The 17,931-nt window shown below is 47.6% G+C and overlaps 1 protein-coding gene across 1 annotated transcript; it reads left to right on the top strand.

The window, feature by feature from the left end:
- The first annotated feature begins 6,404 nt into the window (after nt 1-6,404).
- Nucleotides 6,405-15,941, top strand: R3HDML (R3H domain containing like). Its single transcript, XM_059037866.2, has 5 exons — nt 6,405-6,662; nt 9,870-9,988; nt 10,089-10,221; nt 11,621-11,736; nt 15,842-15,941. The coding sequence occupies exons 1-5, from the start codon at nt 6,405-6,407 to the stop codon at nt 15,939-15,941; spliced, it is 726 nt and encodes a 241-aa protein (XP_058893849.1).
- Nucleotides 15,942-17,931: the final 1,990 nt, after the last annotated feature.

Genomic DNA, 17,931 nt, shown 5'->3' with positions numbered 1-17,931 from the left:
GACTTGCCTTGGGTCACCCAGAGCAGGGTCACCAGTCCAATGCCACGGCTCTGGTCCTTGCCCACTACTAGACCATCCTGCCTTCCTCTGGGTAACCTGCCAAAGAGGTGACATGGCTTATTGGATGCAGAGAGAGCAGGAGTCAGACCTGGGAGACCAAAGGTGCTGCTGGGTGTGCTTTATTTATCTTCCGAGGAGTCGGTGTCTCTGAATCTGTTGTGAGATCTCTCCAACTCCCCATTGCTGGATCAGGAACCACTCACCACCCGCAGCCCAGCCACTGCAGTGCTGCAGAGACACACCAACCACAGGGCTGGCTCCGAGAGTTATTTGCTGGGTGACTGTGAGGAAATTGCCTCCTTTTTTGAACCACACATCCTTAACTGTTGAAAGAAGGTTAAAATCCTCATGCAGGGTTATGGTGGTAACAGATGGAAGGTGTCATGTTATAAATTACCACAGCTGTTATTTTTTAAAAAGCCTTCTTATTGAAAAATAAAACATAAATGCAGAAAGTCACATAAAACAAACGTGGGACCCAATAAGGCAAACCACTTGTAACCACCAGTTAGATCAAGAAATAGAAGCCCCTTAAATGTTCCACCCCAATCACACCTTGACTTTTATAGTATTTCTGTGTCTCTTTTTAGTTTTATCACCCAAGTGCACATCTCTAAACAGTCGAGTCCACAAAAAATTTGTCCATATATAAAAAATGTAGATCTTTTGAGTCTCTACTTCCTCCATCTCTTTCATTGTCTTACAGTTTATATTTTGGAAGGGTCTGGAGCATTTGACTGAAGAGGTTTTTTTTGTTTTTTGGTTTTTGTTAACACATTTATTTATTTTGGGCTGCGTTGGGTCTTCGTTGCTGCTCGCGGGCTTTCTCTAGTTGCGGCGAGCGGGGGCTACTCTTTGTTGTGGTGCGCGGGCTTCTCATCGCGGTGGCTTCTCTTGTTGTGGAGCACGGGCTCTAGGTGCACAGGCTTCAGTAGTTGTGGCACGCGGGCTCAGTAGTTGTGGCTCGCGGGCTCTAGAACACAGGCTCAGTAGTTGTGGCACATGGGCTTAGTTGTGCCACGGCATGTGGGATCTACCCGGACCAGGGCTTGAACCCGTGTCCCCTGCATTGGCAGGCGGATTCTTAACCACTGTGCTACCAGAGAAGTCCTGGAAAGCTTTGAAGAGTCTGGATCACCACTATTATTTTTCACATGTGTACCCCTCCCTCCAGCTCCCTCATTCCCTTATTTGGATTTGGAGTGACATAGATCTGGGTTGCAGTTCTGAGTCTGCCAGTTGCTGTGTGACCTTGGACAAGTCACTCACCCACTCTGAACCTCCTTCCTCAACTGGCAAATGAAGGAGTGACTCTGAAGATCTCTAAGGGCCTTCCAACTTTCTCAGCCTCCTCGCTCAAACACCAGGCTCCTGTCCCACAATTTCTTCTTTTTTTTTATCTCTCTCTTTTTAAATTATATTTGATGTACAATATTATGTAAGTTACAGGTGTACAATATAGTGATTCACAATTTATAAAGGTTATACTTCATTTATAGTTATTATAAAATATTGGCTATATTCCCTGTGTTGTACAGCACAGGTTGTTCTTAAAAGCAACTTTACTGGGGTAAGAATCAGAGACCTGGCATTGGAATCCAGTTTCCACTGGAACTAGCTGTGTGAACTTGGATGAGGTACTTAACCTCTCTGAGTTTCCACTTCCTTGTCTGTTGAATGGAGATCCTGATACCTAATCCATAAAACTGGAGCAAAACTTATATGAGATCATACCCCTACAATATTTAGTGCCTGGCTCCTAGTATGTGCTAAATAAATGTTAACTGCTATTGTTTTTGTTATTATTTTTAGCTATTATTATAACTAACATTGACTGCTTACTCAGGCTTTGTGTCAAGTGTATTAATGCACTGAATCCTCAAAACAATGCCACGAGGCAGCCCTATTTTATAGATGAGACACCAAGGCACAGAAAGGTTAAGTAACTTGCCCATGATCACACAGCTAGTAAGCCATGAACCTAGGCTGTCTGGATCCAAAGCCAGCAGTGTTAGTCACTGAGATATACTACCTCAAATACTACTGCTATCTAGAAGAATTTCCCCTTCGCTTGCCCAAGACCAGAGAGAATTCCAGTGGGGGTAAGGATGAAGCAATATCTGAATCCAGTGTGATAAAATCCAGGAGTGAGAAAAGTTCTTACCCCGAAGTGAGATCCCAACCCAGGGCATTAATCTGGGCCATCCCAGATTATTTCCCGCCTCCATCCCTAACATTTTTATCCACAGGCCACCTGCCGAAGTGAACCTGGGAACAGGCTTAGTCAACGAGGACAGCAGGGAAGGTCCTACCTGGTGGAGCAGCCAGGGGTGTCACTGTGTGTTTGCCACCAGTGCGATTTTCTGGTTTTCCCTGGATGTGTGAACGCATGGGGTAGGAGATGGTGATTTTGTATATGTGGTTGGATTTTGAAGCTGTGCCTTCCTCAGATGTCTGTCTGTCTGTCTGTCTCTGTGGAGTGGCAGTGGGACCAGCTTGGCCCATATCCCACTTCTGCCACCCACTGGCTGTGAGATCCCAGGCCAACAACTCACCTCTGTGTGCTTGTTTCCTCACGTACAGAAAAATGGTTATGATGACAATAATAGTACCGACCTGATAGGGTTGTTCTGAACATTGAATGGCCTCATTCCAGGTAAAGTGCCTGAAATGGTTCAGAGCACCGAGATAAGAACAAATACAGCTTACATATGTTAATATGATTAAATGTGTAAAGGGTGGGTTTCTGTATATGTGTGCAAGGGCACCTGAGGGCATCTATCAGAAAGGATTTGAGGGGCTAGGGGAGCCAGCTCTCTCTGTGATTCGTTGGAGGAGGGTATGTGTGTGTGAGTGTGTGCATGTGTGTGTGGTGTGTGCACAGCGGATGCGTGTGCATGCTGTAAATGGGCGAGAATGTTCCCTGCCAGAACCCTAGTTACCAGACAAACTCCAGGCCCTAGGACAAGTCACTGAGGCTCTGTGTCCCCGTCTGTCCATGGGCGGGGTTGCTGCCTCAAAGGCAGCTGTGAGGACCAAGTGAGTCATGGATGTAATGCTCTGGACCACTCACTGCAAGTGCCGGGGACATGGGAGAGGTCCCTACAAAGTGTTCTGAGAAAGCAGGGCATCATCGGGACGCTCCTGGGTCACTAGTGCCAAAGCCGTTTGTTTCTGCCTCCTCTGGGCTACAGAGCTCTCCCTGGTAGGTCACGGATCCCAGCCCACCACAGGCAGAAAAGCCCTCAGTCCAGTTGCTTCAATGGCCCAGAGAAGGACAGGGACTTGCCCCAGGACACCTAGCATACTGGAGGCAGAGAAGGGCTAGATTGGAGCCGGTCCCTCTTTGTCCTTCTGGCATGATGGGAAAGCCATGTAGAGGTCAGGGTCAGTACTTCCCAACCCCCACTGCCTGTCTGCCCCACTTTCCCAGCACCCAGCAGTCAGCCTGGGCCAGGGGAAGCTGCTCCAGCATGAAGGTGTGTGCTTTGGCAGCAGGCACTGTCTGGGCCACCAAGGCTAAGGCCGGGCCGCTGCCTGGGGCAGGAATTCCATGTGTCTGGGGAGGATCCCACTCCAGTAGCCCAGTCCCAGCCCCCAGCCCTGCATTGCTACCTGGGCTAGGGCTCTGCTTGGCACCCGGAGACTGGGTTCTGCCTGGGAATTCTCCAAGGTCTCTGGAAGAGGAGGCTGAAGGATTACAAGTGCTTCAACTTTGGGGTTTTTTTGTTTTGTTTTTTTTAAAGAAGATGTTGGGGGTAGGAGTTTATTAATTAATTTATTTATTTTTACTGTGTTGGGTCTTCGTTTCTGTGCGAGGGCTTTCTCTAGTTGTGGCAAGTGGGGGCCACTCTTCATCACCATGCGCGGGCCTCTCACTGTCGCGGCCTCTCTTGTTGCGGAGCACAGGCTCCAGACGCGCAGGCTCAGGAGTTGTGGCTCACGGGCCCAGTTGCTCTGCGGCATGTGGGATCCTCCCAGACCAGGGCTCGAACCCGGGTCCCCTGCATTAGCAGGCAGATTCTCAGCCACTGCGCCACCAGGGAAGTCCAACTTTGGTTTTTTTTTAATGTGACATCTTTCTTGTAAATCTGTCCATTCCCATTGCAAAAGTGTCCCTTGTTATTTGTGGAGAATACAAGTAATCAGAGAAGAGAAAATGAAACTCTTTCTCAACACTGAAGTACAGCAATTCGGAGACCAAAGGGGCTCTGTCAACACACACACACACACACACACACACACACACACACACACACACACACACCCCTACCTGCACATTCATGCATATATCTACGCACACATGCATGTGACATAGAAACCATCATAAGCATGCCCTTGCACGTGTGTGCTCGCACACTTATAACATGCAAGCACATGCATACTCATGTGAGTACACACATAGGTACAGGCATCTGCATGGTCATGTATGTATCTGTACACCTACCTGTGACACATAAGCCCTCATGTTCATGTGTATGTCCACGTGTGCTCACACACCTATAACAAACACACAGTCTCCTAAGTACACATGTACACACAAGCACATGCGTGTGCACACACACTTAAAGAGCAACACTCAGTGCTCCACCATTGTGAGTTCATCTAATCCTGGCATCAGTGCTATAAGGTAGGTATCATTATTTCTCCCATTTTACAGATAGGGCACAAATGGTTAAGTAATCTGCCCAAGGACACCCAGTTAGTGAGCATAAAAAGAAATGTTAAAAAGCATTTTTTATAACAGGACAACAAAAAAACCCAAAAACAAAATAATGGGGATTTGAACCCAGATCCGTGGGCTTAATTAATTAGGCTGCATGGTGCTATGTTTGAGTGGCATCGCAGGGGATATTCCCGTACGTTTTTTTCCCCTATGCATCTATATTTGGTTTGGTTACAGAAATGACATCCTTTTTACATACTAGCAGGACCCTGAGGTCAGACTTGGATTTGAATCCTGGCTCCACTGCACACAGGCTGGCTTGACTTTGGGCTGTTCTTTCACCTCTTTGGGGATCGGTTTTTCATCTGTAAAATGGAGAGCGATCGTATCTGCTTCCGAGGGTTGGCTGAGCGTGTGTGTCAAGCTCAGCCAGGCTCATTAGATGAGGCCATACGAAAACTGCCAACTCTGGGGCTGGAGGGCTTTGTGGGGAAAACAGTCAGAAAATACTCTCTGGGTGCAAGATGGCCATAAGATGTTAGGGTCTGGAAGGCAGAGAGTAGCCTCCGGATCTGGGGTCTCCTGAGGGGAGGTGGTATTTTGTCCTGGAATCCCTGCCACGACTGCATCCCGATCCTGACCAGCAGCTCAGCCCCAGCCCTGCGCATTCCAGGTGGAACAGCAGAGGAGAGAGGGCGGGAGAGAAAAGCCCACAGACCGGCAGGCAGGCGGAGCCTCCCGTCCAAGTCTGGCCCGGCGGGAAGGGGAGGGGGCTGTGGAGCTGGGACGTCAGATGCCATCACCTCCTGGGCGACCTTTAAAGTCGCTGTGCTGCCAGGAGGGCCAGGGTGTCTGCAGCGGTCCTCTGCCTCCTCAGCCGCCTCCTGCCACCCGCCTGGGCTGCCCATCCTGGGTACGCGCCCCTGGAGAGCCTGGTGCCTCGTCTCCGGATGCCTCTCTCTGGCTCTTCTCTTTTCTCTCCATTTTTTCTGTTCTCTTTTTCCCCTTTCTCTCGTTCTACCTGTTTCTGTCACTCCCACGTTTTTTCTCTTTTTGCCCCCGTCATTGCCTCTCATTCTCTCTTGTATCTACCTTTTTCTTTCTTTCATGCCTTTTCTCTGTATCTCTTTTTGTCAATCGCCTTTTCTTCTCCCTCATTTTTTTTTCTGTTTCTCATTTTACTTTCTTTCCGCTTCTTTCTGTCTTTCTCTCAGTCCCGAAATTGCAGCACCCCAGGGACAAGAGTGCCCTGCACTGTACCTTGGGGAAGGTGGGTGCTGCCCCTCTGAGGGCACCAACAGAGCCCACTTCCAGTAAGATTGGTGAAGAGGGTGTCCAGGCTGGGGAGGACTGGGGTCTGCCTCCTGGGCAGGTGGAACGAAACCCTGGCTTTGAAGTGGCAGCGTCATCTCACCCCAGGGCCTGGTCCAGATTTAGCCACCGTCTGGGCATTTCTTCCCATTGCCCCATCCACTTAGTCCACTGGGGTGGGAAGAATGGGGTGTTGCGTCCCTGGACGAGAGCCAAGTCAGGAGGTCTTTGCCAAGTTCCCAGTAGATAGCATCCTCTGGGGTGGTAATGCTGGAGAGCACTCAGGGTTTGGTGCCCTCATGACCGCCCCCTCCAGGCAGCCGGCTGTGACTGCACAAGGCCAGACGTGTGACCCTTCCAGCCAGCTATGCCCCTGCTGCCCGGCACCGTGGGCCTGGCAGGCCTGCTCTTCTGGGTTGGCCAGACAATGAACGCCTTGATGCCCAATGCCACCCCGACACTGGCCCAGGCCGAGGGCACAGCTGTGCGACCCCTGACTGGCCTGGGGGTGCCCCGGTACCGGCGGAAGGGCCACATCTCTGCCCGGGACATGAGTGCCTTATTGGATTATCACAACCACATCCGGGCCAGCGTGCACCCACCTGCCGCCAACATGGAGTATATGGTGAGTTCCCATGCCCTCCCAGTGCCTCCTCCAGCAAACGCCAGTCCACTCAGCGTGTCCTGGAAAGACTGGACCATTCACGAGCCTGGCCTCACTAGCTAGTATCTGGGCATCTGGGCCCTGTGGAATGGGCAGGAATTTGTCTGCCCATTTTACAGATGAGAAAACTAAGGTTGTTATATAAGTCCTTTCTGCAGGCAGGAGCAGAGGACTGTGACTTATGGAGCATCTCCTGTGTACCAGGCACTTACGTGTAACCCTCTTCCTTCAAGGTGGGAATTAGCTCCATTTTCCAAATACAGAAATCAAGATGCGGAGAATTAATTTGCCGAAGGTCACCCAGTTGGGATTGCATCCCAGGTCTGCCAGCTGCTAAAGCTGTCTTAACTAACACAATACCTTTTCCAAGAATTCTGGCTTCCAGCCAGGGAGCCGCAGGGGGCGGGTGGCTGGAGCTTTCCCTGCCATTGTCTCTTTGCCCCAGGGGTTTGATGGACACACCCAAACTGTCCTCAGCAAGCCTGTGGAGGTAGAATTTGGAGATGGGGTCTGGTACCTGGGGTGGGAGTGAGGGTCTCAGGCTGAGGAGAAACAGCAGCAGACCAGCAGAGGCAGCTGGAATGTCTTCCTTCAAAGAGGCAGGGTGGGAGGCTCTCACCCCAGCCCCCCACAAGCCAGACTCCGGAGGGGAGGAGGGAACCTTTCTCTTTATTGCAGCCCCTCCCCCAGGACCATTGTCCTAAACCAGCCTGGAGAGATAGGCTTCCAGTCCACCCACAGATTTCTTTAGGCAAAGGGATTGTTGGCCTGCCCCCTCTAAGACAAATACCTACACCCTCAACAGTCTGCAAATGCTCATACTTTTGCAGCGTGTCCCTTCACTTACGTACCGGCTCCTGCTTGGAGCCAGGCGCCACGCTAAGCCTTGCGGACTCTGCCAAGAACAGGATGGACAAGGTCTCGTCCCTCACAGAGCTTCCATTTTAGTGGGGATGACAGAAAACAAAGATCAACCACAAAATTTACGTGTAAGACGACATCAGGTCGCAATGAGGTGTTGGGAGGGGTGGGGATAGGAGCCCAAATGGCAGGCAGCTAGAGGCGGGGGAGCCATTTATTTGTTCGTTAACTGACTCATCCATTGATTAACACAGTGACTGGCATGTAGAAGCCCTTCTAGTTTTCAAACAATGACACATTTATTGAGCAACAGCCTGTGTGCGAGGCCCTCCCCACAACAGGTGTTTAATTATTGCATGCTTTGTAGGACAGAGAGAGCTAGACAGCTCACCAGGGGCCCGAGGAGTGTCAGTGATGTGGGTTTGAAGTTTGCATACCCCTATCTCAGTTCACCCCTTTGTGGCACGAAGGAAACATTCCTCTGCTTTCCCTAAAAATGGCTGAGTCCAACATCTCGGGGGAGATGTCTGGACCCCTCTTTGGGGATCCCCGTTGCTTCACTAGCTGTCTTCAGCCCACAGGACCAGTATCTGGCTAAACATCCCTTGCCTAAGGAACCCTTTCCCTCCTCTGGCTCCAAGAAAGACCGGGTCCCTTTTCACATTCTCACACCCGCCAATTGTAATGATTGTTTAACATCTCACTTCCTTGTTAGACTGTGAGTCTTTGTTCAATATTTACTGAATGAACAGATGAAACGAATAAAAGAATAATATCTCAGAATCCCAGGAAGTCAGAGTGGAAGGGAACTAGTATTTTTTTTTAAAGTGATGCTTTTTCAAGTTATAAAAGTTGGAGCATTCAGAGATTGGAAAATTAAGAAGCTGTTACGAAGGATGAGGAAGGTATTCTCTATGTACTGATGTGGAATCATCATTAAGGTAACCCATCTGGTTAAGTGAAAAGAGCTAGGGGCCAAATAGAATGTCTGGAGTCCTGCCATTTGTCAAAAAAATTCATATATATATATATATATATATATATATATATATAATTATAGTATGTATGTAATATATAATTATTTTATGTATATACCATATAAGATATATAAGTACATATATATATATATATATATATATATATATATATATATATATATATATATGTGTGCGGGACTTCCCTGGTGGTCCCGTGGTTAAGACTTTGCCTTCCAATGCAGGGAGTGCAGGTTCGATCCCTGGTCGGGGAGCTAAGATCCCACATGCCTTGGGGCCAAAAAAAAAAAAAAACCAAAACATAAAACAGAAGCACTATTGTAACAAACTCAGTAAAGACAAAAAAAAAAAAAAAAAAAAAAAAGGTCCACATCAAAAAATATATATATATATATGTGCATATATAATATACTTATAGGTGTAGAATATTTCTGGAACAGGACACAAGAAACTCACAGTGACAGGTGCCTCCAGGGTCAGGGTGGCTGGAGGGACTCGTGTAGGATGGGAATGAAAGACTCTCCACTTTTCCTCCTTCAAACATCTTACATATTAAATTTGTTCATGTTTTCACTATTAAAAAAAGAACCTTTTGAAGGACAAAATTTTAATGTTTAAATAAACACATTGCGGGCTTCCCTGGTGGCGCAGAGGGGACACGGGTTCGATCCCTGGTCTGGGAACTAAGATCCCACATGCCGTGGAGCAACTAAGTCCGTGGACCACAACTACTGAAGCCCACATGCCTAGAGCCCGTGCTCCACAACAAGGGAAGCCACCACAATGAGAAGCCCGCGCACTGCAAGGAAGAGTAGCTCCCGCTCGGTGCAACTATAGAAAGCTTGCACGCAGCAACAAAGACCCAACGCAGCCAAAAATAAATAAAATTAAATCTTTAAAAAAAATAAACAAACACATTGAAAAAAATACAATAAATAAAATTAAAAATCCATCCTCTTCCCATCACTCTGGGCTGAGTCACTTCTAGGGACTGCTGGGGACTCCTAGGCCAATACCCTGGGACCCTGCTCAGAGCAGAGAGCCCCAAGCTTGAAGTCCAGTGAAGGAAAAAGGGCATTGGACTAGGAGTCAGTGACCTAGGTGCGGATCTCGGCTCTGGTGTGGACTTGCCGTTGACCTTGAAGTCGTAGGCCTTCTCTGAGCCTCAGTGTTCTAATTTATCAAGTGGATTTGTTGCAGGGTTCCAAAGGAGATGGGGAGTCAACGTACCATGTATACGTGCATCTCTAGACACTGTTGAAATGATGGTGTTTGTTCCCCCGGGGAATGTCATGACCTTTCTTTTTCCCAGGTCTGGGACGAGCGGCTGGCCAGGTCTGCTGAGGCCTGGGCCACCCAGTGCGTTTGGGCCCACGGGCCCTCACAGCTGATGAGATACGTGGGCCAGAACCTGTCCATCCATTCTGGCCGGTGAGTGAACCTCTGCCCTTCCTTCACTCCATCACTCAACAAGGTCACTGAGCACGCTGATGGCAAAGTGACTTTTCTTGCATCTTCTCCGCCTCTGTAGGTACCGCTCGGTGGTGGATCTCATGAAGTCTTGGTCTGAGGAGAAGCGGCATTACTTGTTTCCGGCCCCGAAGGACTGTACCCCGCGCTGCCCCTGGCGCTGCAGTGGGCCTGTGTGCTCTCACTATACCCAGGTACACCTTTGTTGGGATGTAAGGATGATGAGAAAACAAATCCTCTACCTTAGAAGAAAACGAATGTGGTGGGACAGAAATTAGAAATAAAACAGAGGCCCTTAACAGACTTCCTTTTACATAACGAGCCTGTTCCTGGAAAGTTGTGTGGACATTGAATTGAGCTGAACTGGATCTTGTTTGGAGGGTCTTAGGTCGGCAGACCATATTGTTTGACCCCGAAATGGAGATGTGTGGTCTGACAAGTTCAAGACTGCCTTTGATTTCGATACGTCCAAACATTTTCTAGTATTTTTTATTTTCTAAGGCTCCTGCTGGCTTAAAACAAGAAACGCCAAATAAGATTACAAAAGATTGTAGTATATTTTGAGTGCTAATATTGAAGCTGTTACCACTTACACACATAAAAATACAATGCAGTATGGGCTTCCCTGGTGGCGCAGTGGTTGAGAATCCGCCTGCCGATGCAGGGGACACGGGTTCGTGCCCTGGTCCGGGAAGATCCCACGTGCCGCGGAGCGGCTGGGCCCGTGGGCCATGGCCACTGAGCCTGCGCATCCGGAGCCTGCTCCGCAATGGGAGAGGCCACAACAGTGAGAGGCCCACGAACCGGAAAAAAAAAAAAAAAAAATTAAAAAAAAAAAAAATACAATGCAGTATAATGTTGCAAGAAATAGGACCAGAAGTTTTCAATGGTAGGAAAAATGTCTACTTTCAGGCCTGCCAATCTCGCTGTGACTCATTTGCGGTAAATGTCAAAAACTGAAATTTGAGACCCCCTAGGAAATGTGAGGCCTAAACCAAATGCCCTTCCTGATATCCATGAAGTATTATTACCTCCATTTTACCAAAGGAGAAACGAGGCACAGAGTGGTTAAGTGACTTGGTCAAAGTCACACAGCTAGTGATATTGAGATTCTGATCCAAGGCTGTTTAACTCCAAAGTTTGTGTTTTAACTTCCAACATGACAATGATTTTCAAACATTGGTCACTAGGGGGAAAAAAACGAAAGAAATCTAATTGAAAGGTATAGAACATATTAGCGTATATCATTCTATATGATAAGATTAAATATTGGTTCATAAAACTTTTGTTCAAATTGTTTGAGGAGGGGTAAGTGTGTGTGTGTGTGTGTGTGTGTGTGTGTGTGTGTGTGTGTGTGTGTGTGTGTGTGTTGGTACACTGGGTAACAATATAAAATTTATTCCTTACTGTTGGTTATAGTGGAAAAAATTTTGAGAAACATTATAGTACAATATGCCTCTAGTCCCCTCACCCTGAGACAGGTGCTTCCCCCAGGAAAACCCATCTAATGCATCCACCCTGACAGAGGAAGCCCAAGAACCTTTCAGCCCCAAGTCCTTCTCACAGCCTCCTTTTTTTTTTGTCCCTCCTCAGATGGTGTGGGCATCTTCCAATCGGCTGGGCTGTGCCATCCACACCTGTGGCAGCATCCATGTCTTGGGCAGCACCTGGCACCAGGCTGTGTACCTGGTCTGCAACTACGCCATTAAGTGAGTGCAGCTCTGAGGCAGAGGGGGCTCTGGGGCAGGAGGGTGGACCCTGAGGTGGAGTGGGCAGGATTCGCAGAAAAGGAAGACATACAGGACACCCTGCCTTCCTCCGTTCTAAATAACCTGAACACCATACAATTCAGTACTTTTAGAGTCAATCAAGAATCCTTTTTCTTTACCCAAGTTTCAGAATCGATTGGGAGATAGACAGAGGACCAAGGCAGGTGGATAGGCAGTGTCCCTAATGAAGCCAACAGTGGAGAATGTGGCTTAGGTCTGCCAGCCAAGTGGGCTTGCAAATACCTCACTGTTGCATTAGACCTTCATATCCACTGACAGGCAACACTGGCCAACCATAGGCCTCTTCTAAGTGCAGTGCCAGCCCCTCTAAGCTTCCCACAAGAAATAGAGCAACCAAGAATACATGCTCCCTACAGGCAGGCAGGTCCCATAGGAAAGAAAGGAGCGATGCAATGAGCATGCTCGGCTGCTTCTCCCAGACTCTCCAGTCAGCTTGGTGGGAGAGAGGCCAAGAGTGGTCTTCATATGCTAGTCTCCTGGAAACACAGAGAAAGGGAGATGGGAGTTTCCATCCAACGTACAGTATACAAACTTGCAACAGATTCTCATACAAAACAGATTCCAGGGCTTCCCTGGTGGTGCAGTGGTTGAGAGTCCGCCTGCCAATTCAGGGGACGCGGGTTCTTGCCCCGGTCTGGGAGGATCCCACGTGCCGCGGAGTAGCTGGGCCCGTGAGCCGTGGCCGCTGAGCCTGCGCGTCTGGAGGCTGTGCTCCACAACCGGAGAGGCCACAACAGTGAGAGGCCCGCGTACCGCAAACAAAACAAAACAAAAAAACACAGGTTACAGACTCTCATACACAAACGGGAACAAATTCTAAGTAAACATGGTATTCAGAGTTTCAAGATTACATAGTCATAACTGCTTCTTACTCTCACGTAGCTCTTGATCATTTACAAAACACTTTCCCCTTATTATCTCATTGAAGAGATGAAAGAGAGAAAGAAGGAAAAAGGGAAGGACACTGGGAAAATATTTACCCTTTATACGGATTAAGACATCGAGGATCAGAGAGGTTAAGTAATTTACCAAAAGTCACAAAGCCAATAAGTAGCAGAGCTGTTTGAAACACAAGTCTTTTGATTTCATATTCTATCTACTGTACTATCCTGATGTTCTGGAAGTCATTGGTAGCCCAAGCTCCGATTCTCAAGTCGAGATATTTGTTAGATGGAGACATCTATTGACAAAGTGTCGTAATGCAGCCAAGCTTTATCAGATATGGAAAAATGCAGCAAAGCAAATTCCATCACACACAGCTTAAGGAACTGTTCCAATTTGTGTGCTGACATATTGAATTTTTGAAGCATTGAATATTAACCGTATAGTTGTTAAGATTTTTAGGCTCTGGAGTCAAGACTGTCAGAGTTCAAATTTGTGACTCAACTTCTCCATGCCTGTTTTTCATCTACAAAATGGGAGTAAAATGGTATCTACTTATAGAATTGTTGAGAGAATTAAGTGAGCTGACCCAGGTAATGTGCCCAGGCTCATAATAATTTTGGAATACATGTTGGTTCTTATTCTTATTACTAGACCTGGGTTTGGTTCTCAGCTCTACCATGTACACACTGAGGACTTTGGATAAGTCATTTCATCTCCTTGGGTCTCAGTCTCCTCTTTTAAAATAGGGCTATTGCTACCTGGCTCACAGAGGATCTTGGTACATAGTTGCCCATAGTACATGTTAAATAAATAGTGACCAGGATTATAACTAGGTTATAAACTCTTTTAGGGCAGGAAATATACCTGATTCATTTTGGTATCCTTTTACTACAGTGATTTCAAACCTTTGTTCTTTGAAGCAGAACTCTTTTCTAAGCGGTTAAATTAAACAAAAAAAATAATGACTTTTATTCCATCACCCCTGCTGTCTCCACCACCCACATTCCCTGCCCCCAAACTTCCAGGAACACCTTTTTTTTTTTCCTCCTGCTGGAAAAACTGGTAGCGTTTGATGTATTTATTTATCATTGTTTAAAATTTTATTACATTTTATACTGATGTACATGCTATAAAATTCAGTGGGTATGAAAAAAGGTAAACACAGAATGTTGTCTCCCTCCTCTGTCCACACTTCCCCTCTGTAAGTTTCTTGCATAACCTTCTGGAGATCTTTTATGTACTTACAAACATGCATATGTTTTCACTCTGGGAGCACCTTTTGAAAATGGTGGACTCACAGCATCTGGCACAAGTCCTGATGCCCACTAGATGCTCTGGAAGTGTTTGTTGAATGAATGAATGAATGAACCCATACGAAACCAGAAATGCATACTTTTCTAAGCACTTTGGCTGACTTTACTTACAGTCATTCAACAATCACTTTTGGAGGAAAAAGATTCCATTTCTGTCCACAAAGAGTGTTTGTTTAATGTGTGAGAAAATAAGGCACTGGGACTTGAAAGGTAACTAACACTACAGGCCAGTGGTGAGATTATTAGGTAGCTCTTAGCAAGAACCGGGGGAGTGATTTTAGGCTTTGAGAAGACAAAGGGGGGGGGAAGAGAAATCTGTGGGCTGGGATGGAGAAGTGAGTGGTGGAAAGATGAGGTGTGCAAGCTGGATCCACTTGCTGCTAGAGCAGTCTGGAAGGCCTGACCGAAAGCTGTAGACATGATTCATAAGCTAGGGGCCAGCAAACTACAGCCCACAGACAAAATCTGGCCTCCTGCCTATTTTCATAAATAAAGTTTTATTGAAACACAGCTACGATATTTGTTTACGTGTCGTCTAGGGCTGCTTTCATGCGATAAGGACATTTGGCCTCCAAAGCCTAAAATATTTACTATCTGGCCCTTTACATTGCCAACCCCTGCACAGGCAATGGGCAGCCACTAAAAGTTCTTGAGCAGGAGAATGATATGATGAAGGTTTGTTCTTTTTTTTAAAACAGCTTTATTTATTTATTTATTTATTTATTTATTTTGCGTTACGCGGGCCTCTCACCTCCGTGGCCTCTCCGGTTGCGGAGCACAGGCTCTGGACGCGCAGGCTCGGCGGCCACGGCTCACGGGCCCAGCCGCTCCACGGCATGTGGGATCTTCCCGGACCGGGGCATGAACCCGTGTCCCCTGCATCGGCAGGCGGACTCTCAACCACTGCGCCACCGGGGAAGCCCCCAAACAGCTTTATTGAGATATAATTTACATGCCATATAACTTACCCATTTGAAGTGTACAACTCAATGGGTTTGGGGTATATTACGTTATTCATTTTTTCAATCGTGGTAAAATATATGTAACATAAAATTTGCCATTTTAAGTGTACAACTCAGTGGCATTAATCACTGTTTCCAAAATGTTTTCATCACCGCAAAGAGAAAGTCTGTAACCTTAAAGCAATGGTTCCCTACTCTTCTCCTTCCTAAAGGCTGTGGTTCATTGAGAGGATTAACTCCGGAGCAGGTAGGATGGATTTGCGATAAGGCCATTGAAGAAATAAATGTACAGCAGTGGCCACAAAGAGGCTTCATGGACATGTCCCCCATGAGTGAATTATACTCAGTATCTAATTATTCTAGTTCTCATTTGCATACCATCTTATAAGTTACAGAGTGTTTTCACATAATTTTTATGGACACCATTTCATTTATTTATTTTATTCAGAGGATAAAAATCAAGGCTCAAGAAGTGAGGTGGTTTATTCTGTCACCAACTGGCAGGTGGCAGAATCCAGGACCAGAACTCAGATCCACCCACTGGGGAGGGGAGGGGGGCGTTTGTGCTGGGAGGTGAGGGTGGGGTGGAAGGAATAAGAAAATCAGTATGTCCTGGGGAGTCACTTATCTGCCAGGTGAGGTGCTAGAGGCATGCGCATATGGCTCCATTATTTGATCTGCTGCTGCATCCCTGTGTGGGAGGGAAGTCTTCTACTTGTTATACAGATGAAGACACAGAGGCTTGCAGGTGTGACTTGGTCACAGGGCCAGACAGTGGCAGTGCTGAGATTTGGAAACCTCTGTGAAGGTGGCTCCATGTAACTGTCCCCCGACCCCACCTCCCTGGGACCTTTTCTCTTCCAGGGGCAACTGGATCGGCGAGGCGCCATACAAGATGGGGAGGCCGTGTTCTGCCTGCCCTCCCAGCTACCAAGGCAGCTGCAACAGCAATATGTGCTTCTAGGGGCTCAAATCCAACAGGCTCCTGTGGTTCTGAATTTTCCCTGGGCTCTGGCAGGGCTCCAGCTGGGCCTGACCCTCCAAGAGTCCCTTCCCAAAGACCGGGTCAAGCGATTTTTTTTTTTAAGGACATGAGTTGGGCTTTCTTCACCAGTCTGAATTTTCCCTCCTGATTCCATTTCCTAAATGTCCAGCATGTGCCAGAAGAAAACAACCTCCTTGCCTTCCTTCTTATCTGTTACATCTTCTTTTCCTCCGGCCTCCGGGAAAGAGGCCTGCATCTTTAATTGACTCAGTCCTCCCAGAGCCAGGGCTGGAAGGAGAAGTGGCAGCAGTTTTGTGACTTTCAGGCCTCAAAACCACAAGTCTTTGTCCATCCAATAAAAGGTATTTATTAAATAATCTTTATCCTGAAACCAACCTTCATTCATCCAATAATGGCCAACCAGCTTCTGGGCAGCCTTTGAGGACCTGTGGTCTCCCTCTCTAAGATGGGACCATTTCAGCTCCAAGCTTTTAAAAAATAACTGAAATTAGCATATGGACACTCCACCCATAGTGTATGTTACTGGAGCCACGGCAGGGTCCAGGCACCCCTTTTACAGATGGGCATACTGAGGCTTAGTGAAGGGGTGTGACTTACTGAGAGCTGCACGGCTTGTCCTTGTCCAGGAAAACACCCAGGTTTAAGCTCAGGCTCTGACAATCCCTTCAGGCTGTTCCAGACACCTCTCTGAATGTCAGAACTGAGAGGCTAAAGCCAAAGCTGGCCTGAGGGAACTCCCTCTTTCAGTGTTTTTTTTTTCTTCCTGTCACTCTCTCTGCCTTGGTGTCTCTCTTTCACCTACTAGTCTCTCGTTCTCTCACCCTCCTTATTTCTCCCATGGAATCTCGTTCTCATTCCCAGAAACCATTTCCCCTCTCCCCACCCCACCCCACCCAGTTATCATAACACACAAAAGTCCTTTTGTCTTTAGAGATAGTAAAATCTCTCTCAGACCTTGCCCTCCAGCTGGGGCCCACTCCCTGCCTGGCTGGAGAGAGCTCCATTCAAAGACCTGGATGGAAAACAGGTCCCCTTTCCCCAGAGTCCCTACATTGTCAACGGAGTGAGCTTTCTTCCCTCTTGGTCATTCCCACCTGGGCTATGTCTTGTGCGTATCAACACCACCTCCCTCCGCCCTCAATAAAGTCCTTTGAGATCCCATGCAATGGCTCTTTCTGGTCCCTGTCTCAACTCTCAGGAGGGTCAAAAGAGGAGAGAGGGAAATGGAGTAGGGGAGATGGAGTCAGGGGAAACCAGCTCAAGAGGAAGGCCAGGGGAGGGGCTAACAGCCCCTCAGCCCCTCCTTTGCACCAGGTACATCAGCTAGATCACACGTGCATGTATGATATGATATGATATCTGTATCATATCTGCCTCACTAGTCCTTCAAAACATTAAATGAATGAATACATGGAAAGCACTTGGAACAGTACCTGGCACTAGTGTAGATGGCTATTTTAAAAGTTCAACATCGGGATTCCCTGGTGGCACAGTGGTTACGAATCCGCCTGCCAACACAGAGGACACGGGTTCGATCCCTGGTCCAGGAAGATCCCACATGCCACGGAGCAACTAAGCCTGTGCACCACAACTACTGAGCCTGTGCTCTGGAGCCTGTGAGCCACAACTACTGAGCCCGCATGCCACAACTACTGAAGCCTGCGCGCCTAGAGCCCATGCTCCACAACAAGAGAAGCCACCGCAATGAGAAGCCTGCACACTGCAACGAAGAGTAGCCCCTGCTCGCTGTAACTGGAGAAAGCCCGTGTGCAGCAACAAAGACCCAACGCAGCCAAAAAATAAAAAAATAAAAGTTCAACATCAAGAGGGACGAGAGAGGTGACATAGTCACTGAAATGGAAGAGGAAGCTATGGAGGGGAGTTGCTTTTTTTTGGCCAGGCAGCATGCAGGATCTTATTTCACCCACCAGGGATTGAACCCGCGTCC

The sequence above is a fragment of the Kogia breviceps genome, chromosome 14, assembly GCF_026419965.1.
Source record: "Kogia breviceps isolate mKogBre1 chromosome 14, mKogBre1 haplotype 1, whole genome shotgun sequence".
In the NCBI taxonomy this organism is placed as follows: domain Eukaryota; kingdom Metazoa; phylum Chordata; class Mammalia; order Artiodactyla; family Physeteridae; genus Kogia; species Kogia breviceps.
Note: the sequence above shows the minus strand (reverse complement) of the source record. Positions and strands in the feature narration are given on the sequence as shown.